This window comes from Talpa europaea (assembly GCF_964194135.1).
Source record: "Talpa europaea genome assembly, chromosome: 1".
Classification (NCBI taxonomy): Eukaryota; Metazoa; Chordata; class Mammalia; order Eulipotyphla; family Talpidae; genus Talpa; species Talpa europaea.
Genome location: NC_140073.1, coordinates 132,246,817 through 132,268,989, shown reverse-complemented (window position 1 = coordinate 132,268,989; position 22,173 = coordinate 132,246,817). Strand labels below are relative to the sequence as shown.

Below are 22,173 nucleotides of genomic sequence, written 5' to 3'. Positions count from 1 at the left end.
CAGACAAGGGAGCTGAGGGCTGCAGAAGTTAAATAATTTGCCCCAAATTATATACATACCTAACAAGCAAGTGACCTTTGGGCCTATACCCAAGTTATAAGACCATATCAGAACTGCATTACACTCTGTTCTTAAGACCAATAAATAGTAAACAGGTTTTATAGTGTATGGCTTTACAAAATTCCAGCTGTTCTAACAATGCCTCAATGGAAATTAATATAAAATGTCTAAGAAAGATGCTAATAAGAAAAGTCACATATTAAGAAATAATTCTTGAAGATACTCATTGTGTTATTCAGATCAGACTACATAATAATCAGTAGGAAAAAGGTCAGTTAAATAGCAGAAATCATGGTGAAGCAAACAGGCTGTTTAGACCTATTATTCAGTTCTGTCTTTGCCTCTTAAACCAGTTAAACACTCTGAGTCTCCATATTCTCAGCTGCAGAATGGGGATAAATATACCAACTTTATAGAGTTATAACAATGAGATTGTGCACATAAAGATAGCACAATGCCTGACACACACATAGTATCAAATATTAGTAATTATTATATCCTGACTATCAATAAAATTAGACCAGAGTGCTACATACAAAATTTCATTAGTCAAAGAACTACCCATCTTCTTTTGTTGCAATAAAATTTAATTGCATTTCAAATAGATACAAATACCTTGTCCTAGATTTTAAAATCTTTGGTTCAACAAAGGATTTTTTCTGTAAAAGTATTTATTATACAATTAACTCATATATCACTTAGAAATAGTCCAATTTACCAAATCTGAATATAGGGAATCTCAAATGAATAATTCGAATTAATACTCATGGATAGCCAAGCATCTGCTGGAAAAGATCAGTTCAGAAATAAGATTATTTTAATAAATTAATGAACTATACTCTTTATCCACTGTAATAAGATATATATACTACAAAATACACATAATGCTAAATATATTACTTAAATCAACAAAAATGAAAAAAGTGGAAGGACAAGTTGTTTTTATTGTACCTTAGCTGTTTCCTTACTGCATATACTTGTTCTATTCCCTGTGAAACTAATTCTTGAATTTTATGTGCGACTTGAGGATGTAGACGTGAGGGTAATGCACAGTTCTCATCTCTAATTGCAGTTTCCTCTTCTTCAAGAGAGGACACAGGGAAGGGGGAAGGTGACAAAGGACGGCAAGGAGTCTCTAATTCATGATACTGATGAGCTTGCTGTGTAGGTAACTGTACATACCATCTGACAACAGAAAATATTTAAAATTTCATTAGTCAACAAAGACAGAAATCATAGCTTCTTATGTTAATACTCATCAAGAAAAAGAATACTCTTTTAAGAAAAAAAATTGAGTGCATCAGACTAAATGAATTTTAAAATAAATAGAAGTAAAATATTAAATGTCTTCTCTTAACTCTTGTAAGATTAGCTTTATACCCAATTAAATTAAAATCTTGATAAACCTTTACAAAGTTTCCTTATAGCCCAAAACTTAAGGAGGGAGCAGGATATATGTATTTACTTAAATTTCAGATTAAGTTAATTTTATCCAATAAATAAGAGACTAGCTGAAAGGTGAATAAAGGTCTTTCATACTGCAGTATTAACACTAGAAAAATGAGCTGATCTAATAGGATACTGTTCTAATGGATATTTTGTATAAAATATTTGTAAAGACTGATGCTACATGAAATGGAGGCTACTTAAAAATCATACACAATGTTCTCCAAGCTGAAGGATGTAATTAGCTATTCATTTTTCACATATGTGAAAGTATTTTAAAATCGCACAAAAACTATCCCACAAACATAATCTCATTACACCTGTACTGACACATAAAAGAAAGCCAGTATTTCCTGGTATTTAAAACCTGAAGCATAAAAGATAAAAAATGGAACTTTATGAAAGACTTATAATTCATTTCTGGCTGCCATGAGAAATGAAAGATGTGTTTTAAAACTATATAGATGACACCAAGTTTGGCTCCTAATAACTATCTGAAACAAAATACTAGATATACAATGAAACATATTGCTAAATACATATTGTTATTTTGGGAAAAAACTTCCATGTAATATACAAAATGCTTTGGTCAGAATTATCCATATCATGTGGCTTATCAACTTACTGGCTTAAACAGTGGGAAATAATTTTAATACCCAAGAAACTACTAGTGAGGCATCTACTTTTTAAAACTATTTCTGAATGAAATAATTGGAAAACATAATTAAAATTTCTCTTAAAGAGTTCCAGAAAATGTAAGAAAATTATAGAATAAAAGAACTATAAAAATGTCATACCTAAGAACACCACCAGCATCCACCAAGTTCTTCTTTAGCATGTTAAAGGCTTTCTCTTGCTCCATTCGAATTATCTTCTTGTCAATTTTGGGGTCCGTAGGAACTCTATATTCAGGAAATTTCTGTACCTTTTTAATGTAAATCCTTTTTTTTAAGAAAAAGTAAATTTGTTTCATTATAATCTAAAAAAAAATCAAACTTATCAACCTGGGTTTAAGCATTAAGTTGAGAGAAAATTCAAATAATCTAGAGGGAATTCAAAGGATTATATAAAAGATATGTACTATCCTCAGTGCATAATATTTAGCAAATTAATAATTATTATTTCAGGAAAAATTATCTAAATGTTTATGATATTAAGGTATTTGTTTTTGGTTTTGTTTTCAGGATTTGCCTCCTCTCCATTCTCTGGAAGCTATAAGCATCTTATACCTGGATTTCTTTTAATGGAGGGCAGCTACTTCTAGGACTTTGTGTCTACATACTTTCATTAATCACATCTACTTAATATAGCAATGTCATAATAAAGCTACACATTGGTGCTTCTCTGATCAAGGATCTATCTAGTACTAAGTATGAATTTTATGACAATATTGGAAGCATTCTACATTATTCTAGCTTATTTATCTAGACTTACTTTCAATTGCTTCAAATATAAAATTGTTTTTTCTGGGAGGGTTTATAATCTCAATGTTTCTTTCCGGTCTAATACCAAATATGCAGTCACCCATATCTTTATAGTTCTCCTGGTCTATAATACCTTCCTCCTCTAATTCTTTACTCAAATTCAATTAAACTTCAGTATCCAAGTTAAGCTATACTTTCTTGTTCATTAGTTTCCATGAATATATTCCTCCTCTAAAGACAGTTCAACCAAACATTTGATACTATGTACTATGCTCTTATGTTCTCCAATAGTTTTCAGTTTCCTAATCCACCCAAACAATTTTTTTAAAGAATTATTCCTTTATTGTAAGATTTTTATTTATGTTGCATAGAAAAGCTAGGCTATAGGCCAGAGGTGCGGGAGGGTGAGAGGACTCACTAGAGAAAGAGTGGGGAGCAGAACAGGTGGATCTACTGAAATACACTGCTAAGGTTAAGTTAGCTCCCTGGCTGGGGATTGCATTCAGGCTGTTGTGGTGGGCCCTGCAGTGGTAGTGCTGAGCCTTAACTCCTACGCCACCAGGGAGGTTCCCCAAAAAATATTTTAAGTGATTAAGTAAAATCTTATCTTTCTCTTTTAGTCTCCCTTATTCCCATGGCACCCAACACAGTTGGTGGGCACAGCATACTCAAAGAAAGAAGGCAAAATGATTAAGAATAAACTTATTTTCTCACACACAGAAGTTTTCTCCTAAGTTATACCTAAAAAGTTATATTGCTTATGTTTAAAATGCAGCTGAAATTTGTTTCATTGACATGTTTAAATATTAGCTAAAGTTAACATTTTAATACATGAGAAACCTTAAAAACTGCTGTTAAAAACTCAAGAATGCTGAGGTTTGAGGACAAAGATGTAATTTTAAAATAAAATGTTTCAAAGATAAACTAAATTCAACTATACATGTTATAACATGTTTAGTTTATATTACTATACATGTTATCTCTTAAAAATTTATTTTGTCTGATAATATCTAAAAAGAAAATTAATAAAGGACATTATAAAAATCTTTAGTTGGCTCATATTTTTCATTCTTACAAGAGCAAAGACTACTCCGTAGTCCTGTCTAAAGCAGTAATAGCCATACTAGTAATGAATATAATTGGTAAAACCTCTCTAGAAAACACTTTGCAATACCCTTAAACATTTAAAAAAATTACAACTTTCATCCTAGCAACTTAAAGGAATTCATCTTACTAATACACTTGTACAAGTTTACAAATAGGTACGATATTATTAACTGCAATTTTGTATACAATAAAGAAGACTTTTCAGAGCCTACAGGTCCATTATTAAAGGACTTACATAAATGATAACTCATCCATCAATGGAATATATGATTACTAACAAGGAATCACAAAATTAATAGTATATATCAATTAAAAAAATAAAGAAAGAACTAGTGCTTTTATGTACAGATATGGAGACAACTTCAACATATATTGGGAATGAACAAAAAATAGGTAAATTTAAAAAAAGTGAAGTGTAGTATAGTATATGTTAATGTAAATTCATAGTAGGAAAGACAGTATAATACTACAACTTTGAAGAAGGAAAATGCTAGTAAGTTTTACTAGTATCTTCAGCATTTATGAGGGTCCAGGAGGACACACACACATTTATATACATGTACATATATGCATATACGGAGTACCTTTGGAAGGTTACTCAAGAAACTGGTAAGTTTTTGCCTCTTAAAGAGGGATATAAGGAGCAGGGGAAAGAGAAAACATTTTACTTTTTGGCACTGTTTTAAAGTTAATAAAAATGTGCATATTAGCTATTCAAAAATATATAATTCAATAAAGAAAAAGAAAAGAAAGCTTACCGAGCTGGACAAGTGGCTTTGTAGAGTTGACAAGACCTGCTTTCCTGTTCACTGATTTTTTTTAACTGGAAACCTTTTCTTCTTGGCCCATACTGACACTCCATTACCACAGCTCTACTCCCTGTGGGCCAAAATCAACTAATGATATTAATTCAAGTATCCATCTGTTCTGGATACTAGATTAAAAATAATTTGGTGGTACTGTCAAAATTTATGCTTTTAGTTATTCAATTTAAAGGAAAGACAACATCAGTAAGTCTCACTAAAGATGTACTAACACAAACATTTAAAAGTTTATTGTAACATTTACCAAGTTATGGTAAGGAAATTAGCAAATATCACATTTACTGAATGTCTACTGATATTTACACATAAATGATTTTTAGTAATAAAATTTACTACTTTATACATAGAAATTAGCAAATGTTATATGTTAGTGTGTATTGTTATTTAAATTTTTATTTCCTTTTATAGTTATTTATTTCCTTATTTCTAGATGGGCTGTTAAAATAATTTGATAATCAGCCCTCTAAAATGGCCCCCAATGAGCCCTGCATTCTAGTACTCAGGTCCATGTATGATTCCTCCCCTTGAGCATATGTTAGACTTATTAACATATTTCTAATGTATAGGGCAGAAGTGATAGGATGTTATTTTAGATATTAGGTTATAAAAAGACTGTGACTTTCATCTTGGGTACAGCTTGCTCTTGCTTGGATTGCTCTCTCTGGGTGAAATCAGGTGTCATGTGGTGGGGCAGCTCTGTAGAGAGGCCCACGTTGCAAAGAATAAGGCCTGCCAACAGCCACCTGAGTGAGTTTGGAAGCAGATCCTCCCCCAGTCAGGCAGTGAGCCGCTCCAGCCAACACCTTAAATGAAGCCTTGTGAGAGAACCTAAGGCAGAACCACCTTGCTATGCCGTTCTTGGATTCCTGACTCATAGAAACTGAGATAACAAATGTTTGTTGTTTTCAGCTACCAATTTTGAGATAATTTGTTATATAGCAATAGTTAATACAAATAAATAGAAGTGAAAACTACGTAGCTCAATCTTTTAAGTTGAATATTCTTCTCCCCATAGGGTATAGCAAACTTTTAAAATATAAAAACCATACCCACTAGTTATAAATCAAAATTTTGATAAAGCTGGTATTAAAACTTTAAGCCTCCATTTAAAAGACACTATAAATAATGGTAAAAGGAAAATAATATTTTGAGAAACATTATAAATATATAACAAAGAATTAAATTGCAGACTAAAGAACCATAAATAATTTTCAAAAATAAAAATAAAAAACTAAACATAAAAATGGATGCAAGCTATAAATAGGCAATTCAGAAAGAACAAAAAGGATTTTTTTTTTAAGATTTTTTTTTTTATTTATGCATACAAGAACTGGGGCGCAAGCCAGAGGTGTGGGGGGTGGTGGTAAGATTCACCAGAGACAGACGGGGGAGCAGAACAGGCAGATCTACTGCTGTGAGTGGAATAGCAGGTGAGATAGAAGAAATCTGCTGCACCATGTGGGCCAGCTCCCTGGCCAGGGATTGAACTCATGCCTCAGTGGCTGGTGATAACTTCACAGCACTGAGACTTTAACCCCTCGGCTACCAGGGAGGCCCAAGAATTAAAAGGATATTAAATGAACAAATGAAAAAGATGTTTAACTTTATAAGTAACTAGGGAAATGCAAATTAAAACAATACAAAAATATTATCTTACACTCTTCACTGTGGCCAAAAGTAAAACCAAAAACCAAAAGAAGTCTACAACAGCTGAATCCACTGATCTACCTTACCACCGCAAAAGAGTGTGACACACAGGTAGCAATAAAAAGTACAAAGCACACCTGTAAAGTAGTATCACAAAAATCAAACCCTCACTTAATTAAGCCTCTAGAACCAACAGTTTACAGGAAATAGAAAAGATAAGAGAACATGTTAAACTACACACAGAGATGAATCAGCAAAATCTAGAATGTAGTAAACTCTACAGGACAAACTACCTGGGGGAAAGAGAAATTTTCAGATGAAAAGAAATTTAAGATATATATTAACCAAAGTAATACATGGACTATGTTTGGATGTGAATTTGAACAAAACTATAGAAAAAGAATTAGAGGTGGAGAAAAGTGAACTACTTTACGACATTAAGAAATTACTATTCATTCTTTCAGAGGGTGATAATGGGATTGCCTCTAAAATTTTTATCTTTTATCGATACATGCTTTAGTAATTATAGATAAAATAATATGGTATCTGGATATTGTTGTAAAATCACCTTGGGAGTGGGAAATGCAGAAGCAGGTAGGGGTAGAGATGAGAGAGGATTTCTAACAGAGTGGTCACCAGAAAAAGGGAAAGTTCCAGTTTCCCTGCCCCACCCAAGGGAGGGTGGAGCTGAGTGGGGAGTAGAAAAAGCTGGACTGAGACTAGGGAAGGAAGCAAGAAGGATGGAGAGCAAGAAGATCTGGAGGAGGCACATGTAGTAAGAGACAAGTAAAGAAGCTACACTTGCTTTCTGGTCCTGGATTGGTTAAAACAGATGTGGGTGAGAGACCCAGGGGGAAGTTAACAATGGCAGCGTTAATCTTCATTTTGCTCTTTTCCCTCCAGACTTATCTGGCTGTTTCTGACTCTTTTCTATGGGTACCCACCAGAATGTGCTTTAGACTTGTGGCAGGCTTTCAGGCCTCAGAGGCCCTGCTTTGGGCAAAACCTGTTTGGCTGGGCATTTACCCATGAGAGGGATGGGTGACTTAAGGTGTTTGTTTTGGAAACTATATTCTTCTCCATTCTCCCCCTTTTCTGTGTTGCACACTAATTGTATTAAAGTTCCTTTCCACTAAAGGTCTTACACAATGGAGTATGTTTTGTCTTGATGCAGCAGATGACAAATGATTTAGAGCGGACAGGTTGGGGGGTCTTGGGGTGCCCCTCTCCCTGTCCCATAACAGATTGATCATATGCTTACACTGTAGTTGTTGAAGCTAGAAGATGGAAGATACTTGAAGTCATGGGATTCCATGTATCACTACCTCCACTTTGATACACATATGAAATTTTCTATAATATAAATATTTTTATTTATTTTTTTAAAGTTTTTTTTTTTTTTTAAGATTTATTTATCTATACAAGAACCGGGGTATAGGCCAGATGTGCGGGAGGGTGAGAGGATTCACCAGAGACAGAGCAGGGAACAGAATAGGCAGATTGATGAAATATACTGCTGAAGGGAGCAGCGGGCAAGACAGGAGAGGTCTGCTGTGCCATGTGGGTTTCTCCCTGGCCCGCTGCACTTCACAGTGCAGTGCTCAACAGCCTGTGCCACCAGGGAGGCCCAATATAAAGATTTTTAAAAGTCTAACAATGAAGTGAATGAGGAAAAGGGAATTGCTGAAATGAATAAAAATTGGAATAGATTGTCAATCCCTGAAATCTAAAAAGCTCAGAAAACAGTTTTTGAAGTCATTTGGCTGCAAACCCTGACCTTTGTATTGTTATTTAATCCTCTTAGTCTATCCATAAAGTATTACTTTGGCTGATTAAGTGATAATGTTTATAGAATATTTGGTAGTACTCTATAATATTACCATATTATATTCTAAAAATACAGAATTTTGAATTACATCTAATCAAATCAATTTTAGAGAAGGAATTTTAGACTTATAAAGATACTAATGAGAATAATTTGAAATAATCTCGTGAAGATGAAATGGGCATATTTTACAACTCAGCTATTCCACTTCAATGCATACACTCTTGAAAAATGTACATCTTTTCAACATAAAACATATTGTGGAGGTTAGACTATAGCATACTATGTAATATTGAAAAGTTGAAAAAACTTAAAAGATTGGTAGAAAGATAATTGTGTTTTGATCATGTGCTGGAATATTACATAATAGTTAAATTGAATTAAGCAGAATCTGGAAGTATCAGCATTGGATGGATTTTAAAAAACAAGGGTGAGTGAAAAGTTTATACAGCAATGTCAACAGCTGGATTATATATATTTTAAAATATTTAAAGCAATGCATTATTATAAATAAAAATACGTATGGTAAAGTAGAAAAAATATAAACTGAAAAGACAGAAACCAAATTCATGTGTGAGTTAAGAAGTGGATTAGAACTAGGGAATGGGAAGAAACTGAATTTTTTATACAACACTGATGACACCTGGACAGAAAAAGCTGCATTTATCTCATCTCCCTTACATTTCTCTTTACCCTCAGAGGAATAGGAAGAGGCTCTTCCTTTTGAATCAGTACCACTACCATTCTGAAATAAATCACTTATTTTTAGGTTCCTTGGGGTCTATTTCTAGGGTGACTCAGTAGGAGTTTCTTAAAACTCTACTACTTTAATAAATACTAGCTTAGTGTTTGAGAATACTGTATGTAACACATCTGACAAGAACGTTAATATTAAAATATATAATATCGCCAGGTAGCTTATAAATTCTATACAGTAACTCCAGAGTTCTTAGTCACCTACAATGAACAGAAACTTGCCTCAGAAGGAGAGATTATCCAGATTGGATATAAAAGACTCCACCAGGCAAGGGTATTTAAATAAAATTGCTCTATTGTTTAATTTTTATTAAATAGGTTTACCTAGAATTTCAATATTTATATTTTCTATTTAAAATGTTTATGGGAAGTATTACTTATCTCACACTAATAGATTAAAATGCTATTTTATAACATAAAATAACTGATTATATTTACTGTAAGTTTTCCTTCTAGTAGATGCAGTTTCATCTACTAATATTCAGTAAGCAAAGTGAAAATGTATCACTTTAGAAAAGCCATATTTTCACAATGGATCATGGCTATTACTGATCCTTTTAAAATAACACTTTCAAAAAGTACCTGCATTGACAAATGGAATTCCATCATATGGGACATACTGGGACTTCCACATCAAGCGTGTAGCTGGCTTGGCTGGACTTGGAGATTGGCGAGTCCCCCAAACACTCTGTGTCTGCTGCTTGTGAAATGTTAGAATACTTTCTAATTCAGTCTCACTTACGCAGTAGCCCCGGTATGAATCTCCAATTTTCTGTATGTAGTATAAATTAAAAGACAAAATTATTAGCAAATGTTTCACTGCACAAAAAATTTATTAAGACGGTTATATAAGATGAAAAACTCATCAGTTTTCAAAAGAGAATGTCATTTCTCCCCTCAGATCAATGGTCTATTACAACCAGTGGGTCTGACTGAAATTCAACCAGTTTCATCAAGTAGATAATCTCCAGGTATTTGTTAAGAGAATATAATGCCAACATCATTGCCATACTACAAGTCCGTAAATAACATCTTTTTGTTCAAGATTGTTTTGTTAGAATACTGATAAGGAAAAAAACAATCAAACCCCAAGCACTGTCTGTGTGAAGTTTGCACAGTCTTCCAACATCTGATACTCTGTGGGAGCTTGGATTATCAACGTGTCTAAACTATTCTGTGTCTTCGTCTTAATTATTCTTTGCTTTGACTATTCTGTGTCTCTCAGTGTGCAGAAACAGGGAAAGTTGATAAGGAACATCTCAGAGCAAAAGTCCTAGTATGAGGATCTATACATGCTAAAAACAGCATGTGCAGATACATAAACCTAGATGGTATAGCCTATTGGGAACACAGTTGTACACATGTTCATCACTGATTAAAAGTAACACTATTAAACAGTGTAAGACTATGTGTGTTTATACATATAACTTAGGAAAGTAACAACAGTTATATTGTCCTAATAAATATAAGACATCTCATTACCAGACATTATTAGAAACTTTCTGAAATATTAAAACTTAAGTTATTATTTTCCATCCCATATTTTAAAATCTGATTTAAAAAATTAAGCATTTTAATGGTTAAATAATCATATATATCATGACCTGGTACAAAAACAAGGGAGAACTAAAGAACAGAATTAAAAACAGATTTGAGAATAATTTTTATAAAGAATTATGGGTCAACAAAATTGATAAGCTCCCCAAGGATAAAATGTAGAGAAACAGGACAAGATCAAACAATGATCCCTAAAGAAGTTCCACTGACTATATGAAAGAAGTGCAAGCAAAGAAAGAGAAGAAATAGACAAACGTAGAAAAACACGATAGTGAAGTTTTTTGTTTTTTTTTTAATAGAGGCATTTTTTTTTTATTTGTTTGTTTGTTTTGTTTATACATGCACTGGGTACAGTCAGGAGCGCGCGGGAGGGTGAGAGAATTCACCAGAGCCAGAGTGGGGAGCAGAGCAGGCAAAAGGGCCGAAGTACACTGCTGAGGGGAGCAGCGGGCGGCAGGAGAGGTCTGCGCACCATGTGGGACCCTCCTCCGGTGACTGGGGAGCAGCTGGGGATGGAACCGGCGCTGCAGAGGCTACGGGCAGCTTCGCAACCCAGCGCTCAACCACTGCGCCACCGGGGAGGCCCTGTTTTTTTTAAAGATTTATTTTTATTTGTTTGTTTGTTTGTTTGTTTATACAAGCACTGGGTACAGAAAGAAGCGCGGGAGGGTGAGAGAATTCACCAGAGCCAGAGCGGGGAGCAGAGCAGGCAGAGCGACCGAAGCACCCTGCTGACGGGAGCAGCGGGCAGCAGGAGAGGTTTACACGCCATGTGGGACCCCGGGGAGCAGCCGGGGATGGAACCGGCGCTGCAGAGGCTACGGGCAGCTTCGCAACCCAGCACTCAACCGCTGCGCCACCGGGGAGGCCCATGATAGTGAAGTTTTGTGGAAGAAAAGGGAATAGAATTGCAAGACAGAAAAAGTAGCAGGGGGCCTCCCAGGTGGTCTAAGGGTTAAATCTTAGTGCTATCATGGCCTGAATTCAATCCACAGCCAGGGAGCTAACCCACACATGGCAAAACATACTTATCCTATCTTGCTCACTGCTCCCCTTAGCAGTGTATTTTAGTAGATCCACCTATTCCACTCCCCGCTCCTTCTATGGTGAATCCTCTCACCATCCGCCCCGACCCCCGTACCTCCAGCCTACACCCCAGTTCTTCTACACACACAAAAAAATTATTATTGAAAAAATAGCAAAGTGTGAATGGATTTCTATGCTCTCTGCCTTAGTAACATTTATACTCTCTAAGGAATAAAAGAATAGAGAAAGCATACACATGAACAAAAAATTATATATACTGCACCTTAATTAACTGTATTCAAAAGGACACTTGGGGATAAAATGTAGTCACAATCAATTAAGTGAATCTAGGCGAGGACTATTAAACTCACCTCACAGCTCCTTAGACGGCAGGCCCAGATGGGTGTGTTAGAAGAAAGTGGTTGTAGAGGAGCCAGAAAAGGTTCTTCAAGCATTCTGAGACGGGGAGGAATATATATGTAAATATTTACTACAATCTAAATATACATATATAAACACACATTCATTACTCAACCACTTTGTCTGGTGTCAATGACAATACATTATGGTTATCAATTAGAATATATTTGGGTTATCAACAAGGAACTATAATAGTAAATACAGACTAACCGGGTGGGTATATTATCATTTACTGTAATCATTCAGCCATATATTACGAACTGCTAAAGCAAAGACCTTTTCCATGTAATTAAGTCCCAACAAATTCAAATATTTTCTCTCTCTCTCTCTCTCTCTCAAGGCTTATTTTTGTACTCTTCTCTTTATACATCTTTTAATCAAAAATATAGGCTAACAAAACATCTTCAGGTGACTTGTTAAAGGTAACCTGATATTACATGACATAAGACTAATATATTACATTAAGTTCTAAGACTGTCAGAAAATACTAGTTCAAAAATATTCTCAGAAAAATTAACATAAATATACAAAACCCATGTCTATATTTCCCTAAATTATAAACAGTGTTATCTTAGGCAAAAGTAAAAGCTGAAATAGATGTTAACAAAACTTTACCACAAAACTTTACCACAGAGGAATTAAATGCATAAAAATATGATGAAACCATTAAAAATTTTAGGAAATAGAATGGGTATTTCTGAAATCTAAAAACTGTTAGTATCAGATGCTTTCAGATTGTCTCAAAAGGTAACAGGCAAGTATAACTAAGGAAAAGTAATGCTTTGGACACTTACAGCTTCTAGAGTAGCCTCTTTGTTAGGTAGTAAAAGTAAGTGAAGATAAATTTGATGATAGTTTATTTCTTGAATTTCTGAACTTTTCTATAGTCAGTCAGCTTTAGATGAGAAAACATAAATAATATTTCCATGATGATGTCAAGAAAAGGAGAATGACCTCCCTTTTCCACTGACTTACCTGGTTACTGTCTTTTTGGGCAATGTGACGGATGCTTGTGGATGAAGAATATAATTGCTGGTATTGTCTGCTAAAGCATCCACTCTTACAGTTGGTAAGTTTCTGTCGTTGGGTTTCTCTTCAGAAACATCTTGACAATAACAATAAAAAAAAAATTACTATCTTGAATAAGAACATGAGAATGTAGATAGAACTCATATATTTGTAAGATAAAATATGCTCTGAAGCCAAGATAACAAAATTTATAATATTTTATTGAGAATTTCTCTGATAAATTTGTTCACTTTCAAATTATAACACTGACTACTAAAATTCTGCAGTAAGTTTTGGAACTTATACTGAATATCTAGGATATTAAAGTGATAGAAATAATTGTTATATTAAAGTTGTACAATATAATAGAAAAATATGAAATTAACCTTTTTTGTTTCTATACTATGTTTATAGTGTCTTCTGTGAATTTTTTATTAAGTTTCAATGACTGTTAATAAACACAAAGAATCACAACACAAAGGTAAAAATATTTACCCTAAATCATTAAGTATGAAAGAGCAACAGGACATTGTTGCTATGATGTTAGGAAAGAGAGTCACAGGTAGAAAAAGGAGGAAAGCAAAGAAAGTGAACTAACAGGGATATTATAAAACAAGTAAAGAAAGAATAAAATAAAAAGGGGAGCATGATTCTCCTTTCTGAATCTGACGAAATGAAGAGGGAAAGAGCAAAGAGGATGAAACGAATAGTTAAAGGAAGTCAAATGGCTAACAACAGTGTTGATTAAAAAAAAGTAAAAACTTTGCCAGAAGCTATTAGCACTATATTTTTGTTATTGTTGCTGTATTATAACGATTGCTATAATTAAGAAGAATTTATTTTATGCTCACTGGTCATTTGGGAGGAAGTAAGAGTCAACCAGCTTCACAGAATTCCAAAATGAAATAGACAGCTAACCTAGACAGGAGTTGAAAAATGAACTTGAAGTTTATTTGGGCTAAGAAACTTTTTTCTACTTATTCAGTTCACAATTTCACCTAAAGAGATCAATTTTAGCATTGACTTCCATGAGATGATTTTCTGAAATATACATTGTTTTTTAAAATATTCTCAAATTCTGTAAATTCTCAAATTCATTATTACTCACCCTGAAGACCATTCACATCCACAAGTTGCCCCTGAGGAATAATCACTTGTGCCATTCCTGTCTGGGTGGATGGAATTACATGAAGAACCTGTCCATTTTCTGAAGGGCTGGCAACAATCATCTTGGTAACATTAAAAAAAAAAAATCAAATAAATAAGCCAATATTGTTTTAATAGAATTATTAAATAAATGGTGGACATGCTTATCTCGATGGTGGTTATAAATTGTTAAAGACATGCTTATCCCTTATGTTGGTTACTATTATTTCCCTCATTTTATAGATGAAAACACTGAAGTACATAAAACATTTTTCCAAGGCCTCACAACTGAGCAGTGATAAATCCAGAGATCAAAACAGGAAGTTTGACTCTGCGTTCTATGATCTTAACTATTTACGGTCTTAATCACTATTTACTCAATAATCTGACAAGGCTCTGACTAAGCTGAATATATTTACTTTTTCTAGTTTATATTATCCATACATGTTTGAACTATTTAAGTCAACTAATAATAAAGTCAACTGCTAAGACTAACTACTACATTTTGCTAAATATGTTATTGCTATACAGTTACTTATAAACTATACTTACCATTTGTGCATTAGAATCCCCCAATGACTGAAGTTCATACTGAACAGGTTGCCCATTTTGGTCTACCAGATGGAATTGTTCTGCAGAAAGAGCCTGTGTCTGAGTCAGGGTCCCAGGGATATCCTGTGATGTGAGTGAATTTTCTGTTTCATGAGTAGTGCTTGGTAAAATTCTAGAAGAACCATTTTGTCCAAAGGATGGATCCCTGGAATCCATACAAGTCAGATGCTTTCACAGAGGAAAAAAAAAAAAATCACTGGGTTGCTTATAAAATAAGTTACTACTTGTCTTAATAGAATGTTTATAATGAAAATAGACATTTATTTTTCAGTAACTTATTCACTTTACTGCTTCCAAGAGTCATCAATTCAGACTGATAAAGACCGAAAGCAATTAAGTGAGATTGTTGATTTTAATTATATTTACAATTTTTAAAATAAAATTTTCCATGTGAATGCATCCTGAAATAATGCATTTTAATTCAATGTAAAAATTATTCTTATGCACAAATTTTTATGACTATATTACTTTAAGCTTTCTACATAAAATATATGGATAATTGAATGTTAAAATTCTTGAGTACATAAAACACGATACTTATTCTCAAGCATAAAATGTTGCTAAATGGCATGCTGTTTTCCCAGCTGAATCCCAACCTCAAATACCTGAGAATCTGTTTTTGACTCTTTGGAATCATTATGGTTGACTCTTAATAAATCAGACTGTTCCATGCTGAAGTCATATTCAGTTCCATATTCTTCTATTATTTAATAGCTGAAAAAGTTCAAGTATCTGATCAACTAAAGCATTTAACATTTATAGAATGCCTATTTTAAACAAATTTGTCATCTCCCCTATTGTATTTTCAATTTAATCATATCCATTCTATAGATAAGAAAATAAACATTTTTATTAAATTACATAGCAAGGCACGAGAATACATTCAAAGCAAAGGTTAATGTTATGTATTCCCTTCATGCCAGCCTTTATTATACTTCTGTGTGGACTTATTAAGAAATGCTGTTTTGTGATTACGTCAAATATAAAAATTCTCATTTTACAAAGATTTAATGCAAATAAAGGCTTTAAATGTTTTAAGTTAGGTGCGGACTTTTATAGAATTAGATAATTTTAGAAAGAATTTCTTGGTATAGATAGGGATTATACACAACTCTCACCTTATTATGCAATCGTACCACTTCATATTGGCTTGACAAACTTTGAAAATGAATAAATACATATTGCAAAAAAGCCTGAGCCATGTGAGACCCCCTAAGGGGTTCTCAGCAGGTGGTGATTTTGTCTACAGACACACACACACCTGGATACTGTGCAACATCAGGAGTATTTTTGGTTGTGATAGCTGCAGGGAAGAGTGTTACTAGTATCTAATGTGGAGGAGCTAGAGGCATTGTTAAACAGTTACAGTGTACTAAGTGCACAGACAGCTCCCACAACAAAAATGTCAAGGGTGCTGAGGTTCAGATACCGTGGCATAACATATGAAAGTAATTATAGGTCTCTATTTGCTAAAAGGAATGACATTTATCCCTCAAAATTGGAATAAGGTCAAAATAAAATTCATAAAGAATATCAAAAATATAAAATAAACTTCATAAAATCATTTTAAGAGACTTCTATTTTTCAAAACATAGCATGAATTCATTTTTCTAAATCTTTAGAATTTTTTTAATTAATACGAATAAAAATTGAACTTTTTTCTGGGATATAATTTTATGGATTTTAACACAAGTAACCACCACCAAATCAGAATAGAGAATAATTCCACCCCCAAGCTCTACATTTATATCTGTACTTAAGATTTATGCAATATATATATTGAATACATTGAGAAATTATTTTTCTGGATAGGATCAAAACATAATTTGTAAAGTTAACATTATAGAAAATCTACAGGGTTTGCCATTTCATATTTCCAAAATAATCTATTCAAATATAAATTATAATAGGCTATGAAATCAGTTTCACTTTGATTTTTTTAAAAAGATTTATTTATTTATGAATGCAAGAACTGGGTACAGGCCAGAGGTGGGGGGGGGTGTGTGTGTGTGTGTGAGAGAGAATCCACCAGAGACAGAGCAGGGAACAGAACAGGCAGATTGACTGAAATACACTGCTGAGGGGAGCAGCGGGCGAGTCAGAAGAGGTCTGCTGCCCCATGTGGGTAGCTCCCTGGCCGAGGATCAAACTCATGCTGCAGTAGCTGCAGACAGCTTCACAGGTTGCATCTTAACCCCTTGCGCCACCAGGGAGACCCCATTTTGATTTTTTAATGTAAGCACTAGTATGACACAATAAATGAAGATTATAAATTTGGCCTAGCTATAAATACATATTTATCGAATGCTTATTATACCTAATAATTATTAGCTAGAATTATTAACAATCATTCTACTATTTTATAATATAGAAACTTTTCTTTACAGAAAAGAAAACTGAGGCTGACTGCTCAATGTTACATGACTATCATTTACTTAGCATTTACCATAGTAAAGCACTATACCAGTAGTGTTTTACACATGTCATTTTATTTAATCCCTTCAACAACCTTGTGATTCAGTTACTTACTCTTAATTTACATGTGGAAATAAGGCTCAGGTAATCAAGTAATTTTACCAAGATTACAAATAGTGGCTGACCAAGAACTCTAGCCTACATGCATAGATCCCAAAGTCCACTCTTCATGATTACAATATGAACTCTTTCAGGATAACAAGGCTCCCTCTTTCCTTCATTTGTCATAGCCTCAAATTTCTTATTCTCTCTGTCTTTCTCTTTTTGGATAGGTTAACAAATTAAAGATGTTAAAAGAAGCTCTCAACTTCTGCTTGAAATTAAACTTAATACAGTCTGACACACAAAAAGTGTGTCAAGCTACTGATCCCTGGCCCCCCTCCCCAAATTACAGCTCCAACAATGAAGGCTTTGTAGTCACTGAAAAAAAAACAAAAAACAAAAAAACTCACTATATAAAGACTCAAAAGTAGAGCCTCAGAAGGAGAGACAAAGAATTTCAAAAACTTACTCCCACTTTCCTAATAGGTGCCCAGATCCCACTGTAAATTATCCCTACAGACCTACTCCTTTAAAAAAAAAATTATCTTATGTACCTAAAATTTCATCAATGGGATTTTCACTTGCGTTAATAAGCATTTTCTCAAGAAAAAAACTGTAGAAAGAGTATCAGTCATTAACAAACTTGTATAAATTTATATAAGAATAGCTTTTTTCCTTTCAGATGAGTTAAAAACAGATTACCCAGAAAAGTTAAATTTGCAGCTTAGAAAGCAAATACATTCAAAGCTCAGAGCACTTCAGAGGCAGTCAGCAGGCTTGAGTTAGATGCTGCAGTGAAGACTGAGAGCAGGATAGGTGTCCCAGAAAAGTGCACTAGTAAAGGACCGGGATGATGTGACCGACGGAAGATTGCCAAACACAAACTACCTGCTTCAGAATTTTACCCAGACTGGAATTTTTTTCAATGGAAGAAAGATAACTACCTTTCAGTGGAACTGAAAACTCAAAATTTTCCTTTCAGTATATATTACAGTATATTTATACTACAGGTAACAAGCTTTTGTGGTGACACTGAGGCAATAGTATTTAAAGTTCTTTTTACATGGAAAACAGGATTTCAGTATTCTATTGACCTAACCCATTGTTGAACTGGACATTAAAAGTACATTTTAGGGCCTCCCTGGTGGTGCAAGAGGTTAATCATCGCACTATGAAGCAATCCACAGCCTCTGCAGCATGAGTTCGAGCCCCGGCCGGCCAGGGAGCAACCCACATGGCACAGCAGACCTCTCCTGTCTCGCTCGCTGCTCCCCGCAGCAGTGTATTTCAGTCAATCTGTCTGTTCAGCTCCCCACTCTGTCTCTGGTGGATCCTCTCACCCCCCCCATATCTCTGTCCTGTACCCCAACTCTTGTATGCATAAATAAATAAATCTTAAAAAAAAACCACTTTTTCCAATCAATGTGCAACAGTAGTATATTATAAATTATCCCTGTCAATTAATCTGTTAAATTTTAAGAATGAAGATATTAATATTAAAAAGCTAGATATAAAATGTTCTTTTCCAACTGGTAATTATAGACAGAAAAAAAAGCATATTTTGACTTTTCCATTAATATGTAATAGACAACAGTTAACTTTTACAAGCTGTTACTTTTAATTAGTTAAAAATAGTTATTACCCTTCAGGCCGTAGCTCAAGTTTAAATTCCAGGTCTCAAGCATTCTCCTACCACTGGTGCCCTATCTTGTCCACTGAGGTTCTTCCTTTTTTTTAGGGGCACTAGATCAAGATAGTTGCAGCATCATTTGTGTGAAAGCTTTATCTTCATAGCAGCATCTTTTCTGTAATGAAAAGGCATTCAATGTATATTTTCTTTTCCTACATCTAAAGAAAATGGCTAAGTTTTGTTTTACAGGCTTTGTTATAAAATAGCCACTATCAGATTAGTAGAGTAGAACTACTCTACTAATTGACTCTGTTGAAAAGAAAAACTAGGAATGACTTTACAGATAACTGTGTGCTTTAGGGTAGGTGACAAACTTTCTGTGTCTGTTTCTTTATCTAAAATTAGGGATTTGGACTAAGGTTTTGTTTCAACTCTCACATTCTATAACTGCTACCAAAACAAATACCTTTACAGAAAATTACATTTCTCTCCACAATGGAAGTATTTACTAGCAGGCCATCTTTTGGAACCATAGAAGTTTGAGATTAAAGGCTCCCCTATAATATCCTGGGGTTGATTTGACAAATTTATTTCTTAAGCAAGTAGTTACTGACTTTTGACAAATAGAATAGAAAGAAGAATGTATTACATATGTAACCTAGGCAATTACTGAAAACACACATTAAATTTGGCTGGCAAATTGCTTTCTAGAATGTTTCATATCACATTTAAAAAAGTGAATTAATCTTATATCAAAAACAAAGATTAGGATAAAATGTCACACTAGAAATTCAATATTTTTATTTATAGGGAAATTGTTTATACCTATTGAATACACAGCAGAAAGGCAGAGACTAGTCAGTTGTCACTCATTTCTCTGTGTACCATTCTTGGCTACTGCTGTCTTGAGTATGCTCAATAGCATTCGTATTTGTTTAAAACTCTAGAGGTAATTCTCTGCTGCAATTTTTAAAAACTTTTCCTAACACTTGATTTCCTGTTAAGTTTTCGCTAGACTTTTGTGTAGTAAAATGTATCCATTAAAACCATTAATCTGAAGGGAATAAAACACCCAAATAGGATAACTGAATGATGAAGCCACTTGAAGTTGTCTTAAATGTTTATATCAATTTTAGGTACTTTAATTACTATTTAAAGATTCTTGAAATCTATTCAATATTAGTGTTCTTGAAATCTATTTAATATCAGTGTTCTTGAAATCTGTTCATTATCAGTGAAATCTATTCAATATCAATCTTATTGACTGCATGAATAGTGCTCAAAAGTACTTCAGAAAATAATATTTCTCTCATTTTTCAGGATAGGTAAATAACAAAAACATAATATTCCTTCAATGATGTATACCAAAAAAATACTATGAATCAGTGGTGACAAAAATTGTATCAAGATTCCTTGTTTAGGGGCCTTCCTGGTGGTGTAGGGGTTAAAGACAGCAAATCAAGCTATCACCAACCACTGCAGCACCAGTTTGTTCCCCAGCTAGCCAGGCAGCACCCCTCATGGGGCAGTAGACTCCTCCTGCCTTGCCTGCTGCTCCCCTCAGCAGTGAATTCCAGTAAATCTGCCTATTCTGCCCCCTCAACTCTCTCTGGTGAATCCTCTCACCACCCCCCACCTCTGTCTTACACCCCAGTTCTTGTACACATAAATTAATAAATCTTTAAAAAAAAAATTCCTAGTTCACAAATACCTTACAGAGTTTTTATAAGGATGGGTTTTGAAAGTTATCACATATTTAAAAAGTTTAAGTGTATGCAAATATAGAACCTATTTTAACTTTCATTTTTCAGTGAAAAAAATTTTAGTTAATGTTCACAATGTCTCTTATTTAAGATTTGCCCTCCCTATAAACTTTCCCATAGTCTTGGCATCTATGTACCTCTTACCCTGTACATACACACATCTTTTCACCTCTTGCTCTTTGAGAGCTTTACAAACTTTTTTTTTTTTTTTTTGGTGGGACCCTCCCTGGCGGCCCGGGAACAAGACTGGCGGGTAGCCTCGCAGTCCAGCGCTCAACCTCTGAGCCACCAAGGGAGGCCCTTTACAAATTATTTAATTCTCACAACGATTCTATAAAGATCGTATTATCTCTGTTTATAGATTTAAAAAAAAAACCCTAAAGTTACGTCAAGAAACTTGCTCAACACGCCATAACTTAGAGAAGAAACCTACAATAAAAAGATAGGTATTTTCCAAGCTGTGGTTCTCCAGACAACTACATGTCTTACATGAGGACCGTACTAAATTAATCAAGTAGGAAATCAATGACTATACATTTTTTAAAGATATTTTAACAACGGTAATTATCAACAATAAAAAAAAAATCTGAAAAAAAAAACTTATTTGAAAGCTAATTTCAGGTTCTATGAATTTTAATTCAGGCAATTCTGTTGTAACTCAAAAACCACTTATGATTAAAGGAGAACGGTGTTTAAAACTGTAAAAATTTTTTCCACTTCTACCAAACTCTGAAAACAGAAAGAGCAAGACTTCAATTAAGAGTGTTTCCAACTTCAGGTGGTCTAAATTCTTTAAGGCATGTAATTCTCCTCACTACATCTAATTACATGGTAAAATGAATATGGTCTCAATTTGTATGTCCAGTTCTTTCCTAGGACTTCAGTACAAAGTTTTTCTTATTTTATCGTTCTAACAATAGGCTATTCTCCCTTACTTCATACTTGCAAAGCTTCCAATTAAACGGACATCTAAATGATTATGATGGTAATAATAGTTAACTTTGACTCTGCGGCCATTTGACTCTTACAGTTGACTAAAGTGCCGCCCAAAAACATTGATAAATAAGTAGCTGAGGCAGAATTCGAACCCATCCCAACGCATTCGGATTCCTGAGCTCACATTCTAAAAACGTGAGTAAACAGAAAACCATCCTCGTTTCACTGTCATTGCCAAGAGATTCTTTCTCGCTTACAATTGTTTACATCGCTTCTTACATTCTATGGTGGATTTAACTACCAGGTGTCTAGTGAAGTACATCCTGAAGCAATACAAAAAGGGAAAGCGTCAGCTGCCTTCACCTGCACACATACCCGCTCTGCCCACAAATTTTGCCATCCAGTATGCCTGATTCTAACCTGCTGTCTCTTGAAATTCCCCCTCTTGGAGCTTTTCTGGAGAACGCGT

General features: G+C 34.1%; 1 protein-coding gene across 6 annotated transcripts in view; it reads right to left on the bottom strand.

Moving 5' to 3' along the window:
• The window catches only part of CARF (calcium responsive transcription factor), a gene marked incomplete at both ends in the record, with an annotated part of 28,426 nt that extends 9,366 nt beyond the window's left edge, over positions 1 to 19,060 (bottom strand). Inside the window, 9 exons of one of the 6 annotated variants that reach the window (XM_084255272.1) lie at positions 1,012 to 1,245; positions 2,304 to 2,447; positions 4,796 to 4,916; positions 9,672 to 9,861; positions 12,044 to 12,128; positions 13,068 to 13,197; positions 14,209 to 14,329; positions 14,799 to 15,026; positions 19,019 to 19,060. In XM_084255272.1, coding sequence (XP_084111398.1) covers positions 1,012 to 1,245; positions 2,304 to 2,447; positions 4,796 to 4,916; positions 9,672 to 9,861; positions 12,044 to 12,128; positions 13,068 to 13,197; positions 14,209 to 14,329; positions 14,799 to 15,026; positions 19,019 to 19,060 — 1,295 coding nt within the window. Of the gene's footprint in view, positions 1 to 1,011; positions 1,246 to 2,303; positions 2,448 to 4,795; positions 4,917 to 9,671; positions 9,862 to 12,043; positions 12,129 to 13,067; positions 13,198 to 14,208; positions 14,454 to 14,798; positions 15,027 to 15,454; positions 15,539 to 19,018 lie in introns of those variants that run through there. The other 5 variants (XM_084255275.1, XM_084255271.1, XM_084255274.1 and 2 more) reach the window with 5 other exon arrangements.
• Between the last annotated feature and the right edge of the window lie 3,113 nt (positions 19,061 to 22,173).